The sequence below is a fragment of the Ochotona princeps genome, chromosome X, assembly GCF_030435755.1.
Source record: "Ochotona princeps isolate mOchPri1 chromosome X, mOchPri1.hap1, whole genome shotgun sequence".
Taxonomy (NCBI): Eukaryota; Metazoa; Chordata; class Mammalia; order Lagomorpha; family Ochotonidae; genus Ochotona; species Ochotona princeps.
In genome coordinates this window covers 7,315,061-7,332,632 of record NC_080865.1, presented here as the reverse complement: position 1 = coordinate 7,332,632, position 17,572 = coordinate 7,315,061, and the positions used below count along the sequence as shown (strand labels likewise).

General features: G+C 48.0%; 1 protein-coding gene across 2 annotated transcripts; it reads right to left on the bottom strand.

Annotated features, from left to right (window-relative positions):
• Positions 1 to 9,620: 9,620 nt before the first annotated feature.
• On the bottom strand, positions 9,621 to 14,293 carry LOC101525517 (diphosphoinositol polyphosphate phosphohydrolase 3-alpha-like). Of its 2 annotated transcripts, none has more exons than XM_058658577.1 (2): positions 13,772 to 14,293; positions 9,621 to 10,310 (listed from the first exon to the last, which is right to left on the bottom strand). In XM_058658577.1, coding segments are annotated over exons 1-2 (522 nt in total). In that variant the 5' UTR covers position 14,293; the 3' UTR covers positions 9,621 to 10,309. The 2 variants fall into 2 exon arrangements, with proteins under 2 accessions (XP_058514560.1, XP_004588060.2); XM_004588003.2 differs by lacking the exon at positions 9,621 to 10,310 and adding an exon at positions 12,727 to 12,847.
• Positions 14,294 to 17,572: the final 3,279 nt, after the last annotated feature.

Below are 17,572 nucleotides of genomic sequence, written 5' to 3'. Positions count from 1 at the left end.
TCAATCAGGAATGCAATCAAATACCATTATATAGGACTCTTCTGCACATCAATTTCTGTTTATCAGAAAAACTTCAGTGCATTGTTTAATGTAGTGCTACTATAAGATCAGATCTGAAGGAAATGCAGTGGTAGATTAGCCAAAGTTCTTTAGGAAGCCAAGTCAGGAATAGAAGCTTTTAAAAATGAGAACATGCAGTAAAGAACAACCAACCAACAAAAAGGAATCAAGTGATGAGAATTTTGAAAACAGGTGTTTCCTATATCAAGTCATCTTTCATATGTTTTATAAGAAAGACTAAACTGACACAGTGATAGCAATGCTTTATCAAGCAGGAAGCAAATGTCAGAATGATTCATTCAATAACATTTATACTGGGCACTGTGTTATATTCTGGGAACCAAGATCTGACTCAAGCTGAGTTTCAGCTCTCAAAAACTTCATGTTCTAGTGAACAGAAAAACATGTAGCTATGTCTATGTGTAGGTAAATAGATCAATGACATTGACAGGAACACAATGACAGAGACAAGCCTGGAGATCTTGGGAAGCAGAGACATGATACTTAACCTAAGTGGGCACTGAAGAGTTCCCATAGCTTATGAATTATGATCTTCCACATAAACTTAGAGACTTACAAATCAGGAAATTCAAGGTCACATAGCTAGTCAATGAATGAGCAAATTTTCATTCTTGTTAATGATGGACTCCCAAACCTCATTTGTTTTACTTGTGTATCACCACTAAGATTTTCAATGGCTTTTCTTGCTTAAAAAAAAAATCTACATTTTATGGAAAATCAGAACAATAAATTACCTAACTGTTGGTACAGTTACTTCTCTGTGTTCTAGCTACTAGACCTTTGCATCATACAGAATTCTGAGCACAATCTAGGGTAGAATGTTTTGCTTTTTTTGCACACTATCAAGTGCTAAATAGTTTATTTAAATCTCGAGCATTAATTGCTACTGTTCATCCTGTTTCGACCACTCCTAAAAGCAATTTCAAATTAATACCCTCTCAAAACCCAATCAAATGACAATGTAATGTGTATCATTATAAAGATCCTAGGATTTTTCCTTACCTAAAATTCCATCTAGTTTATGGTCCACAATGTAAGGTGTACTTGGAGTACCATAAGGATCCAGCCCCAAAGCGTACGTACACCATCTTCCAGTAATTACAAATAGATCTCTTAATTTAAAAGGGCCAATTAAATATGTACTTCTCATGGGCTCCAGAAAGGTAGTTTCTTTTTTTTTTTAAGATTTATTTATTTTATTATAGTCAGATATACAGAGGAGGAGAGACAGAGAGGAAGATCTTCCGTCCGGTGATTCACTCCCCAAGTGAGCTGCAGTGGGCCGATGCGTGCCAATCCAAAGCCGGGAACCCGGAACCTCTTCCGGGTCTCCCACGCGGGTGCAGTGTCCCAATGCATTGGGCCATCCTCCACTGCTTTCCCAGGCCACAAGCAGGGAGCTGGATGGGAAGTGGAGCTGCCGGGATTAGAACTGGCGCCCATATCGGATCCTGGAGCGTTCAAGGCGAGAACTTTAGCTGCTAGGCCACGCCGCCGGGCCCCAGAAAGGTAGTTTCTAATCCTGAACAATTTCTTTTTTTTTTTTTAAAGATTTTATTCATTTTATTACAGCCAGATATACAGAGAGGAGGAGAGACAGAGAGGAAGATCTTCCATCCGATGATTCACTCCCCAAGTGAGCCGCAGTGGGCCGATGCGTGCTGATCTAAAGCCGGGAACCTGGAACCTCTTCCGGGTCTCCCACACTGGTGCAGGGTCCCAATGCATTGGGCCGTCCTCGACTGCTTTCCCAGGTCACAAGCAGGGAGCTGGATGGGAAGTGGAGCTGCCGGGATTCGAACCGGCACCCATATGGGATCCCGGGGCTTTCAAGGCGAGGACTTTAGCTGCTAGGCCACGCCGCCGGGCCCGAACAATATCTTTCTTTTTGCTTTTGGACATCTGCACTTCCTGGCCGGAAGTAGTAGTATCCCAGAATGAGAAGCAAACAAAATAAAACAAACAACTGTCCAAAAAAATGAAAATTAAAACCCTTACTCTTTTCTTGTCTGATTTACATCTGCTCTATAGTTCAATACATTGTTCACAGTGTTTCTGACTGTGATAACCAGGGGTGTGTGTGTGTGTATGTGTGTGTGGTATTGAAAAATAAGTTTAGTCATTTAGAACTTTTGTTTGTAGAAAATTTACTTAACCTCTCTGGTACTTGATTTCCCTTTCTGTAAAATGATAGGTAGGGGCTGACATTGTGGCACAGTGGGTTAAGCAGCCACCTGTGATGCCAGCATCCCATATGAGACCTGGTTCAACTTCTGGCTATTCCACCTGTGATTGAGCTCTCTGCTAATGTTCCAAGAACAGCAGCAGAAAATGGTCCAAGTGCTTGGGCCCCGGATGCCCAAATGGGAGAACTGGATGAAGTTCCAGACTCCAGCTTCATCCTGGCCCATCCCCAACCATTGTGGCCACTTGGGGAATAAACCAGGATTCCTCCCTCCCTCCCTCTCTCTCTCTCCATCTCTCTCTCTCTCTTTCTCTCTCTCTCTCTCTCTCTCACACACACACACACACACACCATATTTCAAATAAACACAATAAATCTTTAAAAACAGATAAGAATTAAAATACATATACAACTGCTTCTCAAATATAGTGTGAAGATTAACTTTGTAATATCTCTAGAAGCACTTTCGTAAATTACAAATGTCTGTATATTATATACTCCTTGGGAAGATTCCATAAATGACGCACAAAGCAATATTTATAAAAACAGCTTCTCTCTCAAGCCCAATGTCTGGTGCACAATAATGAGTATTCAGTATATTTTATCCTAACAATGAGTTTATGTAAACTGAATCCACAAGTCGTAATAAATAATGCCTGACACCACATTAGGAACTTGAGATTCAAATGGATGAAATAAAATCCTTCCCTTTAAAGAGCATATGGCTTTAAGGGGAACGACTCTGGAAGCAAATGACTATAAGGACTGTGACAAGTGTACAGAAGAAATGCCTGTTAGGTGTATTGTGAGCACACAGGACAGATACTTCCGAGTCCCTTGCTCCACCCACTGATGACTGCATTTTCCCAAGTCGTTGCCTTGTCCCTGTCTGCTGGGTCCTCCCCATCGGCAAATAAGTCACGTTACTTTCTCTGTCACAGTTGAGTGAGTCAGGCCAATGTTCGTGTAACTGCAGGATTCAGTGGAATTTCATTTTAAAGTGAAATAAGGGATAGCAATAAATGTTGATATGGTGAAATGCCAGGCTTTAGCTACTGAAAACATGCCTGTGTCAGTCGTCAAGAAAAGCAGTCAAAGGGGAGGCAAAGTATTAGGGAATGGAGACTTGCAAGGTGGTAGGCTCATATGTAAATGAATAAACCATAATATTTAGTGTTCTGTGCTTGAAATGAAGCAGGACAATTATGGTATGAGTCCGGATGGGGTGCAGGCCAGGTCAGATCGGGATGCAACACCTGCCAGTTCACATTAGAGCAGAAACTAGAGTCTGGTTGAACTGGGCTAGTTGAAGCACTCTCCCACCACCATCACCAGTGTGAGTTACGACTGGGGGCAGGCCCAGCTGAGCCAGGCTGCAGAATCCACTGGCAAATGCTGAGCTGACAGGCCATACCAGATTGGACTGCAGTGAATTTCACTGGGGGGCTGCAGGAGCTCCTCTGGTGAGCAGGAGAGCTGGGACTGGGAGCAGACTGGGCTGCAACTGACCCTATGCAGGCTGCAAAAACTGTTGGCCTGCATCTGAGCTGGATTTAGGGGAGGGCAGGGCTCGGCCAGGCCACTATCCACAGGTGCATGCAAGAGCCAGGATAAATGCTGACTGGCCAGGTTTTGCCACAGCATCCTCTGGTGAGTGCCAGGACAAGGTGCAAGTCATATCAGATTGAATTGCAATACTCCCTGGAAAGTGCAAAATCTGGAACTGGGACTGGGTTTAGTAAGGAAACTTGGGTACTCCTCTGTAGGCTGCAGCTCCTGCTGGTGTGCATCAGATCCATGGTCAGGCTGGAGAAGGTGGTAGCACTCATCAGCATATGTGTGGACTGGTCCGTGGGGTAGGGTGGACTAGGCTATGCTGAGCTATAACACCCATAGGTGTATATAAGAGCCTGATTGGGATGCAGTATGGACTGGATTCGTCTGCTATACACACTGGTGTGTGCAGGAACTGGGGCTGGGGGTATATCTGGTAATCCTTGTTGTGTGGGTTGCCTCGTCTAGGCTGGAATTTCCGCTGGTGTGCACAAGGGCCAGGTCTGTGGCATGCTGGGCTGGATTGAACCACAACACCTGTTGGTTTGCATGGGACATAGGGCTGAGGGCAGAACTGACCAGTGTTTGCTTAGGCTGATATGGGTGACAGACTGAACTGGACCCTGTACTGACTGGTACATGCATGAATCAGGTCTGGGGTCTCCCCAGGTGAGGTTTCTTGGGGGGAATCCCCAACTGGACTAGTGGACTGAAAACTGGCCACAGGGAGGATCATAGGATTTGTGGTCTGACCTTGGAATGCATGTATCAGGACTGAGCCTCCTGGATTGCTGATGCTTATGTGGTAGACAGTATGCCCAGGTGCATTGTAGGGACATGGCGACCAGCTCATTTGGGTCTCCAGAGGACAACAAGTAGCATGTAAGATGGAGTACAGGTCAGGTTGGACCACTCCTCTGACCCTGCTTTGGCAGCAAGTGTTTGGGTGAGTGGATGTACCAGGGTGGACTCTGTCAGTCAATGGGCTTGAGAAGGATTTTCTCAACCTTGGAGTAGCTAAACCAACAGCATCTCGGAACTCTCAAAACCACTCAAGCAACACTCTCAGAACATTCCTTTCCATAGCAGGGTTTGTAAAATGATATCAGGCAGACTTCTAACATCCCTGGTTACTGAGGCAGTTTGGTAATTGGCAGAGTTAGAGAGAGAGAGAGAGAGAGAGAGAGAGAGAGAAAGAAATTCTTCCATCTACTGGTTTACTCCCCAAGCACCACAATGGCTGGAGCTGGGTCATGCTGAAACCAGGATCCAGGTGTTTCTTCCAGGTCTCCCACATGGATGCAGATGCCTAAGCACTTAGATCATCTTCCACGGCTTTCCCAGGCACTTCCAATCCAGGAAGTGGAGCAGCTAGGACTAGAATTGGTACCCATATGGGATGCCAGCACTACAGGTGGCAGCTTAACCTGCTATACCATAAACTGTCCCCAATCATGTGTTTGCTTATTTTATCAGTGTTCCTAACATAATAAATATGTTTCTGTACCTAAAGGTGCCATAATTATTCTGATATCCAGAACCTTATACCTGTTCTCCTAAGAACAAGTAAGAAAAATATTTTAAAAGACAGAGTTACATGGGTGGAGGGAGACAGAGATATTCCATTGCTTGTTCACTTCCCAAAATGTCCACAACAGTCAGGGCTGTGCCAGGCCAAGGACAGGATTCAGGAGATTGATCCAGGTCTCCCATGTGGGTGGCAGGGACACAAGCACTTGACCCATCGTTTACTTCATTTCCCAGGCCAGTAGCAGAAAGCTGGACTGGAGGCAGAGCAGCTGGAGCCCAAATCAGTGTTCCAATATGGGATGTCAGTGTCACAGGCCACGCAGCTTAAGCCACAGTCCCCCAACTCTGGTCTGAATCTGAAACACTCTTCCACTATCTCTAAGTCTTATTCATCATTAGAATGTGAAATTACATGTCATTTCTTGTGATGACTTGTTTTCCTCTGCTTCTCACACCAGGTAAGTTTCCCCTGCTATGAGTGGGCAGAGAATATTGTGTACAGTTGGTTTGAACATTTCACAAAGAACCGTGACATTTGCTCAATGCCTGTATTCCAAAAGGTGGCAGAATTGCTGACCTACCAGTTTTTTATTGCTGTATTACAGCAAAAGCTCAGTTGTAAAGTTGGAGACGCTGCTTAAGTGCAAATGTCCTATTATTTACCAGGTTAAAGCTAGACAAAACACAGCCTAAGGAACTAAAACTCTTACCGATTAAAACATGATAGAGCCGGCCATTTCATGTAACAATTAAGGTGCCCGTTGGAACACCTATATCCCATACTGGAGTGCCTGGATTTGGGTCCGGCCTTTGCTCCCGATCCTAGCATCCTACTAGTCTGCACCCTGGAAGACACCAGGCGATGGCTCAAGTAGTTGAGTCCCAGTCACAAGCAAATAAAAATTAAAACATAATGGAGATTTTCTTTCTTCATATATCACTTGTATTAAGATTTACTTCAGAATTAGGTCAATGTAAATGTTTCGAGTATTCCCGAGAAAGGTTTCCTTCCTCTCAATAGAACACATCAGTGTGTTTTTAAAAACACACTGTCTTGCCTAATATTTAAGATGTAAAACATGCTGCTAAATGGATACAGAGTAAAATGGTTACTGAGGATGATGCAAACCAACATATCTATCACATAGCTTCCCGGTTTTTGAATTTTTATGGCAAGAGCAACTGTGTGTGCACATGTGTTTGAACAGTAATACAATTTTGCATATCTAGCATCTAATCCCAGCTCTGAAACTGCTTTATTTTACTTTGCTAACAATTTTATCATCTGGATTGGGAGTAATATCGGCTTCCTATCCTCACTCACTTTGAGATAAAATAATTATATGAAAGCATTAAAAAACAAGCAGGTGGAAAACACCCACATTAAGATAATGCTCAGGGCCCGACACAATAGCCCAGCAGTTAAAGTCCTCACCTCGCATGCACTGGGATCCCATATGGGTGCCACTTCTAATCCGGCTCCCTGCTTGTGACCTGGGAAAGCAGTCAAGGATGGCCCAAAGCTTTGGGACCCTGCACGCACGTGGGAGACCTGGAGGAAGCTCCTGGCTTCTGGCTTCTGGCTTCAGATTGGCTCAGCTCCAGCCATTGCAGCCACTTGGGAAGTGAATCAGCGGACATAAGATCTTCCTCTGCCTCTCTTCCTCTCTCTGTATATATATGTGTGTGTGTGTATAATGATACTGCTAAATATGTCCATGAGCGAGCCAGTTGCCCCTGCTGGAACATGTGCTAACAATGACTTTGCAGTATATTCATGTTTTCTTTTTAACATATGAGAAATGCGAGCTACGTCGGAGTAGACGAAAGAGCACACAACTGTCCCCAGTCCTGCCCTGAGCCTTCCTGTCTCTGCATCAACTGACCCCAAGGAAGGCTAAATGTTCCCAGGGCCTGGCTCACAAATGGCAGTATAAATGGAGACTATGGACAGATTTTTGGGCTTCCTACATTTACCATCCCCTGAAAGAGGAGCCTGGGTTAGATATTGTCAATCACTTTCTTTCTCATTTAAGAAAATGTATTTATTTTATTTGAAAGGCTGAGTTGCAGGGGAGGAGAGACAGATTTTTCTATCCACTGGTTCTGTTAGTTCACAGGTTGTTCATTTTAACCTAAAGCGCATGAGCTGTGGAGGAAGATAGACCCGAATCACCATCCCTGACCCACCATTCCAGCTCCGTGATCTTTTGGGTGACATCAGGTCCACCTCTTCAACACTGAGAGATCCTTAAGTGCTATTCGGAGATCGAGGGACGAAATCTGCCCTCTCCATTGGCATGGGACCCACTATGTCCATGATTTGAAACTGTAGGTTCAGTTTTTGGTATTATGGGAGTGGAGGGGATGGAGTAAATGGATTTCCTTTATCTGGAGTCAGTCTGTGTTAGGAAACTGGTCAATCAGTTGGAATTGAGACAAAATCTGACCCTTTCTAGTATGTAATATGCAGTAACTCTCTATTTTTTTTGTTATATTTCCCTCACATAATCTGGTAATCTTCAGTGAAACCACATTGACATTTTATAGCCTAGTCTTTGATGTACTGTAACAAATGAGGTTAGAGTAAGGGCACATTCCATGGTAACACATGAAAGGGAAAAGCAAGATTCCCTTCCCTGAATCCGCTGTTAATGTCCTGGTTTACTAGGTGGAAACCCATTCCCAGAGGAGCAGTAACCTCGTAAGGGTCAGAGGCTGTAGACGGGCAGCCAGTGAGAGGGTAGCTTGCTGTGGATCCAGAGAAGTCAGAGCACTTTCTGGAACACGTCTAAGGTAACATGAGGCCTGCATTTAGCTCATACATGACAACTGTATGATTTATTGCAGGGGGAGCTACCTCTGAACTGCTGCTTTACCCCCAAGCTGCAGGATTTGGCAAGGAGAAAGCCTGTGCGAATAAGACAACGCAGGCCTGCTGCACTCTGCAGCAGGCCTTGGTGAGCAGAAGTTGCTCTAGACTTGAGGCCTAAGTTTTATGCTGTGCTTTCTGCGCTTGTTCAGGATGCAAGCAGTACCACTCCCAGAAAGACCCTGAGTAATAGCCCCACATTCCTAAAGAGCAGCAGGATGCCTATGTAGCGTATTTTAATGAAAAAAAAAAAAAACCCTTCATCCTCTTTTTGGTTAATATCTGGGACTTGTGGGTTACTTGTGCCATCTCAGTGATACACTAAACTGGAAACTGTGTGGGTGTGTATTTATACAATATATATTACATACCACGATTTGTTATTCATATATACTTAATTCTTACAGAGCCTACAAAGCCAATTCCAAAAAAAAACATTTTTAAAAATTTTTATTATGTAAAATTTCAAACATATACAAAAGTATAGAGAATAGTATAATGACTTCTCAAACACTCATTACACAGCATCAACAAGCATCAACTTATAGCGAATTTTGTTTCATCTAAGCACGCATCTACCCCACCCTCAGATTACTTTGAAGCAATATCAGGATATCATCTGTAAATTTTTCAATACATCTCTCTAAAAGATAAGAATTTTCTTAAAAACATAACCACAGTACCATGTCATACCTATAGATTGAGAAGATGTGTTTTTACTTCAAGTCCTTTAAGATCTGGGACACAGTCAATAAATTGCACTGGCACCAAGAACAGTGTGCTACTAAAATGGGGTGCAAGTTTCCCCTAATGTAACTGCTTCAGGATGACAGAAAACCACAAATAATGACCACGTTAAAGGCAAACGAGGCCTCTGGAAGAGGCTGGAGAGAGTGCTTCCCTCTCTCACCCATGGCAAAACTCCACACGATTTCCTCTAAACAGCTTTGTCTTTTTCAATTTGTTTTCCTAGAGGCAACTGACCCACGTCCTCTCTTTTTAAAAATCTTTCATTTGGGTTCCTCCTTCATGGCAGCCTGGTTTGCCCAATGCCTTTTGCAGATGATGATAATTTAGGGTTAAATCATTCCTCTGCACTCTCACATGCAGAGCCTAGGTGTGCTGAAGGGCTAAGTGGACTGCCAAGGCATGAAAATGGAGGCCAATTCAATCACCAAGAAAGGCAAAACTAAACAGCGATAATGAACTTTGGGAAATGCAAGTATTTGGGGTCTCTCATCAATGATTCCAATGTACTCAATTTGTAAAATGAGAAAAACATTGTTTTCCTCATAGAGATGTTAAGATTACATGTAAGCGGTTAGGGCATTGCAAAAACCTTAAATGTGCTATTTGTGTATCATTTCAAGAATAGTTTTATAAAAACTCACAATACTCTCTTGTACCCATTGTATTTATTTTTATAATTACCTTCATACTGACTTTTTCAGTAAAATTTTAAGCAAATTAACAACAGTACAAAACACTAAAGTTGTTACAGGAAGGGCTGATTCTACAAAAAACTGCCTTAAGTAATGGAGCAATATTAAAAATGTGCCAGACACTGTGTGGAATGACGGAAATACGCGTAGTTGTCCTAAAACAACTTAGAAATGCCTTGGAAACACCTGATGCACGCGGACGCCACACACACGGTGCCTACAGTACCTACTCCACTAGCACCAGGTTCGAAGGGGGATGTTTTGCTACACAACAATTACAAAACCTTAGTTGAATCAAAGAACCTTCAAGTAATGCCAACCATATTTCAAGTAGTGTCTCGGATTCAGGATATGCAAACTGTAAAGAAAAATAATCTTGGTGCTTCATTCAGTCTAATGCAGAAGGCAGACACATCAAAGAAGCACAACAAAAGGCTATAGGTGCTGAATTAAGTCTGTTCACGTACACCATCCAGAGCAAGAGGAGCCAGTGGACTTGACAGTGTGGTGTTCCAAGGCATGAGAGGAAAAGCAGACGAGCGTTCTCATTAGGAACACAGATGCGCTCACGTGCACTTGCCAATTCCATTGGTCCCCGGGTTCACATCAGTGACTCAGAGCAATCCTGAACATCTTTGCTGTTCATCTAGAGAAACAAATCAACATAGAATTAGCAGATTTCTATGAACAATTCTTCAAATGGACAAATTTACCAAGGGCTTATTATGTGCATCAATCATTTGGCATTCAGAAAGCCTTCACAGAATCATCAGCCGCACATGCACCATGCACCTGGACCAGCACTGAGGGCTGCAGGTCAGTACACATCGTGATGCAGAGTCACGGGTGGTGATACCACCCGCTCTGCACAGAGAATCATGTAGGACGTACAAGAAGATTCCTAAATTCCACGTATGGTGCACGAGGTGTATAGAAGTAATTCAGGCTAGTTCCCACTCACTAAGGAGTTTACAGTCTAGTGGTCACATGCAGATGGTCACATGAAAATAGACTGATTAAAATCAATTGTGACAACTAAAACATGGAAGGGGTGATACTACCCCAGGTGGTCAGGAAAAGATTCTCATGGGAGATGCTTATGAAGTTATCTACTTTTACTATCCAATGACAGATTTAAAAAAAAATGGTAAACCTGATCATCTGATAGTTGCTTAACTTGGCTGAAGAGACAGTAAGAACTGGAAGTAGGTGTGATATCAAAGCCTAATCACATCAAGCTGTTTCACATCAAAACATCAGGACAGTCACCATAGTGAACTGAGTTCCCCATAGTGCTGTTTGCTCAAAAACACTAAAACTCTGCTAAATACAGAATAGCAGCTTATGAGACTAGAGAAATATACTCTTTGTAGTGGTGTCTGGGGGCTCCCAACGGGGCACTCATGGAAGTGACAGCTCTTCCTATGTATATGAACAAATTGGTATTCCATACTAATCTTTTCAAATGAACTCATATGGCATTTAAACACCTTACATCAGCTAGCCCAAGTGAATTTCTGCAAAGTCACAAACCCACTTTATTACTGTACAACAATTGCTTCTCTTTAGTTTGCTTTTTAAAAGTACAACCAACAGATTTCTTTATACACACACATACGAAGATACACATATAGTGTTTCAGAAATCCTCATAGGATACTATAGAGAAGACATTAGCTACATATGCTTTCACTATACATATTTATCTCAATCTATTTCCCCTTCATATAGTCATAAGAATAAGGCATCTGATAGCCTGAAAATGTAAACTATTCATAAACCTAATCAAGTTGATTCATATCTGGAAAACAATTATTTGTGGAGAGTACACTCCATTTTTAGTTGAGTCAAGCCTATACCATTGAGCTGTACATTTTATTGAATTCACAGAATAATGTGTAACTTCTAGCATTCTTAGAATGAAAAAACAATGGTACATCTGTTTTTTTAAATACTTGGAAGAATCTTCTGTGTGCTTCATCTAATCACCTGTTTTAGCCTGAAGCTGCTAATTTTAAGAGAAAAAAAAAAGTCACTTTGAAATTTCAACTGTTCCAAGGAGAATGTATGTCACAAAAATGTTTTGCAAAAACAACTTAACCTGACAATAAACTTGGGAAAACAGCATGACTTATTCCAAATGTTTCTGGAACAGAAAACAACCAAAACAAAACAAAGCAAAAAACAACAGCAAAAAGAAACTCAACAATATTTACAAGCCAAAATTTTTCAAAAACAAGTCAATATGATTGGTGCAGTTCCAGCTATTACAGCCACTTGGGGAGTGAATCAGTAGATGGAAGGTCTTCCTCTCCGTCTCTCCCCCTCTCTGTATATCTGACTTTCCACTAAAAATAAATGTTAAGAAAAAAAACACCAGTCTTCTTGAAAAACTAAGTTAATGGGGTAAGAAAAGAAACCCTAGGGCCATCTTGAGATTGAACTGTAAAAGTATTTAAAATAATATTTGAAATTGAACTTGTAATTAAAAGTGCTTATTTCAAACACAAATGCAATATGTATATCACCTTGTTAAAAAAAAATCCAATAGCCATCTCTGTGCAGACCACACAATTCAGGCAATAAAACTGTTATTGGTTTTAAAAAGCCACTTAAAGTTCGTCAATAATTAGATATGTAGTAAGCTATATTTCTCTTAAAAAGCAAAAGTGCATTTCTTTAGGCTGTGAAAGGGCATCTACTTTTACCTGAATATAAAAAGAATGATTAGTGAAGTTATAATGTCAAGCAAGTGAAAAAATACTGTAATGTTTTGAAAGTCAACATAGATGAATTAAATAGGAGGCAGAATGAAGGAGTATACTAGCTGTATAAATCAGGAGGAGTACCCGGCTGTTGGATACAGACATGTTAAATACTTGTGTGAGTTCCTTAAGTTCAATAAGCTGAACACTTACTGTATGTATGCTCTATGCATGTTGCATATCAATAAAATACTATGTTCCCTAGAGGACAATTACATTCAACTTTTAGCAGCACTCATTTTCAAAATAAGCTTATCTAAAATAAATACTGTATTTGGCTTATACTTACTGGTTTTAAAATGATTTTAAATGCTTAAATGTTGACCAAGCTAGGAGTCCCATCTACCTGCGTTTGAATAAGGCTGGGCACAGGGGAAGTTCCAGGAGTGAGACTTCTGTGTTCCAGACGGGATTCTTGACTGCAAGGACCAGGGCAGATGTAAAGGCTCTGAAAGAGGCACTGGGGAAAGCTTGCCCTGGACCCAGAACCTCCCCCGCCTACCTCTAGAACAAGTGCAGGGACAGAACAGGTGGACAGGCAGAGCCCAGCTGACGCAGTGCCCCAGGCAGGGGGCAGCCTGAGCAACAAGAGCCCTAACCCCAGAGTGGGAGCCCCTTGCCCCTCCCCAACCAGACTGTGACCCTGAGAGCAGCAGGTGCGCCTGGACAAGGCCCACCCATCCAGGCAGCAGTCCCCACACCGTCCTTGTGCCCGCACAGCCTGCCCTGAGGACCCGCGATGGGGAAAGAGGACTGGGCACAGACCCTGCAGGGAGGGCAGCCTGGGGCACAGCCCTGGGAAGGCGGGGCTCACAGTGAGCTGAGCTGGAGAGCTCCAGAGCCCCTTTTCCACAGGTGGGAATGCAGTGGGTCAGATGCCCAGCAGAGGCTGGGAAATGCCTCGACTCAACACAGGGGGGCTGACAGAGGTGCACTTGTCAGGAAAGAGGACACTTGCAGGGGCCCGAACCACATGGGGGCGGCGGCCAGCGGCAGGACTGGACCCCGCAGCTGGCATCCCTGCACACACTCCCGCGCCCATCCGAGCTCAGCAGCAGCCCCACACCCCAAAGCAGCAGCCCAACAAGCCCTGCCAAGCAGCACAGCCCAAGCAGCTCAGCCCAAGGCACCTGTAGACACGCCCCGGGCAGCAGTGGGCGGCCAGGCGTCCTGAGGCCCCCAGGCAGCACCAGCGGCCCAGGGACCTCAAGCAGCTGCAGGAGCATGGGCGAGCTTGCCCCGAGACAAAAGGCGCCTCACTGCTCCCCGAGGGCGCACAGGGCAGCGGAAGTGTCCCGGGAAGGGCAGGGCAGGGCACGGTGGGCACGGGGCGCAGCACCTACCAGAGCTGGCCGGCCGGGGGTGGCGGCGGCGGCGGCGGCGGCAGCGGCGAGGAGGCCACGCAGTTGCCACGCGCTGGGGAGCCACCCCGCCGGAGCTTCTGCAGGTACTCGGCGTGCACCGGCTTGTGGCACTGCAGCACCTTGATGGCATCGTCGACTTTGAACCACTCGCGCTTCCTGCCGATGTTCACCGAGTCCTCCCAGTCCTCCAGCAGCTCGGTGACGGTCAGCACATACACGTAGGTGCGGTGCTTGCGGGCCTGGTTCTGCTCGAAGACGCCCAGCAGCCGGCCCAACTTGCCCCTGACGCCCGCCTCCTCGTACACCTCGCGCACGGCCGCGCCGCACGGCTCCTCCTCGGGCTCCATGCCCCCGCCGGGCACGATCCAGCGGTCCGGGTGGCGGCTGCTGCTCACCAGCAGCACCTCGTCCTCGCGCTCGCTGCGGAAGCACAGGCACGCGGCGCGCTGCTTGAAGCCCTCGGGGTCGTAGGTGCGCGTCTGGTTCGGCTTGCACTTCATCCTCAGCCAGGGAGCGCAGGTGCTGGCGGGGAAGCAGCCGCGGCGTGGAGGGGGAGCAGCCGAGGTGTGGAGCGGGCACGCAGTGGCGTCCGAGCCACGAGCCCGCAGCTTAAGACCAGCCCGGGCGGGGCGGGCGGCGCGTCACTCGGGCGTTCCGCGGGGCGGGCGGCCGGGCACGCGCCGAGGGTCCCGATCCCGCCGCCAGCGAGCAGGTGGGGAGCGCGCCGGGCGCCACGCCGCCGCCGCCGGGAGCCGCGCGCCCCGCCCAGGCCCGCCGCGTGTTCCTCGGGGCCGCCTGAGGCGCCGCAGCAGCTTCCGGCCGGGAAGCGGGGAGCGGGGAGCTGGAGTGGCGGCTTAAGCAGCGGGAAGCGGGGAGCGGGGAGCGGAGAGTTGGAGCGGCGTGAGGAGCGGGGAGCTGGAGCGGCGTGAGGAGCGGGAAGCGGGGAGCGGGGAGCGGGGTACGGGGAGCGGGGTACGGGGTGCGGGGAGCGGCGTAAGGAGCGGGGAGCCGGGAGCTGGAGCGGCCTGAGGAGCCCTCGCGTGCGCGCCCCGGCCCCGCTCGCGTGCGCGGTCCCGCCGGAGGGCGAGGGGCGGGGGCGGGGGTCTCGGGGCTCCCGCGGCACGCGGTGCCTCGGGGTCACTGCGCAGGCGCTTGGCTGCTCTGCTGGGCGCCTGCTTCCCTCGGAGCCTGGGGCTCCTTCCATGCCTCTGCGCTGAGCCTGGCGTGGCGTGGCTGCTCGGTGCGTCTCCGCAGCCCTGTATCCCAGGGTCGAACAGGTAAAGCCCTGGGCCCTTGTAAGGCGGGGGGACGTGGTCGTTACCCTGTCCCCAGCCCCCGAGGGTCAGTGCTGGCCAGAAATAGGTCCTCATTTTGCACTCAGAGCAGCTGCACTCGGGCTGTGTCCGGGCTGGTCTGTGCTGAGTCACATCATGCAGTTTGCTTTCTTCACTAGGTTTGCCCCCTCTCGCCCACTGGGCTGGCATTGGCAGGGCCCCAAGTGGAACATGCCCTGGTACCTGGGCTTCATTGCACCTGAGGGCGCAGGTGCAGTGGAACATGCCCTGGTACCTGGGATTCATTGCACCTGAGGGCGCAGGTGCTCAGCTTCCCCTTGGTCACTCCTCCCTCGCGCACGCGTCCTGCTGTGTGCTCCTGCAGTGGCATCCAGCGCCCACCCGGCCAAGACCGCCTCCTGGACTCCTGTGGCCTGTGGTCCTGGCTGCCCACTCCTGGCGCTCTCTCTCTGGTGGCTGGGGCTTGGAGCAGCTCTTCCTCGGGTAGGTGACATCTGCTTTCACAATCCCGGTGGGCCGTGCTGTGCCCTGTGGCCCATCTGCTGGCCCTGTGGCCCATCTGCTGGCCCTGTGGTCCCGGTGCGGAATGGCCCCACAGCCACAGTTAGCAAGCCTTGCCTTGGGAAGACTTGAGGGTAGTGAGGAGACCCCTGCTGGCCCCTAACCTAGGTGGCACTGCAGCTAAAGTCACCTGTCCCTTTCAGCAACACTGGGTTGGCAGCAGCCTGGGAGGGGGCGCGGGTGATCAATGATCCTTTACCACTTGGTGATCCTTGCACGCAGCGGGAGGCCACCTGAAACCTGTGTGGGAAGTAGTTCCGCCTTCACGTGGCAGCTGGGCTCAGTTTCCCAGGATAGGAGAGACTGCACTTAACATCCGGAAAGAATTGGGGGTAAGATGACAGTATTCCCACGGGTGGCCTTGACCTGAAACCTCTGCAGACATGAGTGGGACCTCGATGAGACAGTGGAGAGAGTAGCAAGGAACTGTGGGATGCCGCTGCTGTGTCTGCCCTTTCAACCTGTGCAGGTGAGCCGGGCTGTGCAAGAGTCATGAGCCAGTGATTGAAACCAGATTAAAGAAGGCGCCCAGTACAACTGCAGCCTACCTTGACAGTAAGATCCTGGACTCTACCATTGCGTGGCGCTACAATGCCATGACCCGTGTAAGGAGCAGAAGGCTGGAGTCTCCAGCTGAAGGATTGTATGAGTGTAGACTACAGGGTACAAGGTGGGGAAACGCGCGAGGGAGGAAGGGGCTGAAGGGGGGAAGTCCTACACCCACACCCACACCACTGTATAATGAAAATAAGAATAAAACCCACACGAAAACCAAAGGAGGAACGTATGTGTTGCTACAGGCAGAGCCCTGGTGCTGAATGAGGAAAGTTCCAGGAAAGCCTGGCTGAAGCCGAGATGCGTGTTAACAGAACGACGGCGACTTGGGCCAGCTGGACCTTGCCGTGTCATGCGGCTGTGAGGCAAGGACATCTCTGTGGTGGCAAGGAGGCTGTTGCCATTGCTTGCACCTGCTTGTATTCATTCGGAAACTGCTGTGAGTGCAGGAACGACGTATGTCACATCACGAGCTTGCATGCCCCAGCAAAAACCACGTGGAAAGGAAGCAAGGCATCGGTGTGCAGCTTGGCAATGTCCAGCTGAGAGAAGGAACTCGGGGCATCTTGAAGCGACAGGTATGAATTGCTAGTAGAAAATGGCTGAATTTCTGCCGAGGGCCTTGAGGGATGACTGCAGGGAGCCAGAGGCATTCTGCTCAGGGCCCAGTCTGGCCGGGTGTGGGGTTTGGTGGGTTCAAGCCACGGCAGTCCCCCCCAAGCCGCACTCACAGCTAGCCTGCTCTGCCTCATTGCTCAGGATGGTGCATTTTCTTTCTTTTTAAAATTGTATAGATTTTAATTTTGGTAATTTTTACATGTTTGATAATGATGGGAAGGGTCAAGGGCTAGAGGAAGGTGTGTGAGACCATTGTTTTGACCCTCTCGTTTTAAATCCTCTGTATCTGGGGCACGGGAGAAGTCACACCCAGCCTGTCGACTATGGCAGGGTCCCAGGTGAGGGGCATGGGAGAAGCCGCACCTGGCTTCCCGACTATGGCAGGGTCCCCGGTGTGGGGCATGGGAGAAGCCGCACCCGGCTTCCCGACTATGGCAGGGTCCCCAGTGTGGGGCATGGGAGAAGCCGCACCTGGCTTCCCGACTGTGGCAGGGTCCCCGGTGTGGGGCATGGGAGAAGCCGCACCCAGCCTCCCGACTATGGCAGGGTCCCAGGTGAGGGGCATGGGAGAAGCCGCACCCGGCTTCCCGACTATGGCAGGGTCCCCGGTGTGGGGCATGGGAGAAGCCGCACCCAGCCTCCCGACTATGGCAGGGTCCCCGGTGTGGGGCATGGGAGAAGCCGCACCCGGCTTCCCGACTATGGCAGGGTCCCCGGTGTGGGGCATGGGAGAAGCCGCACCTGGCTTCCC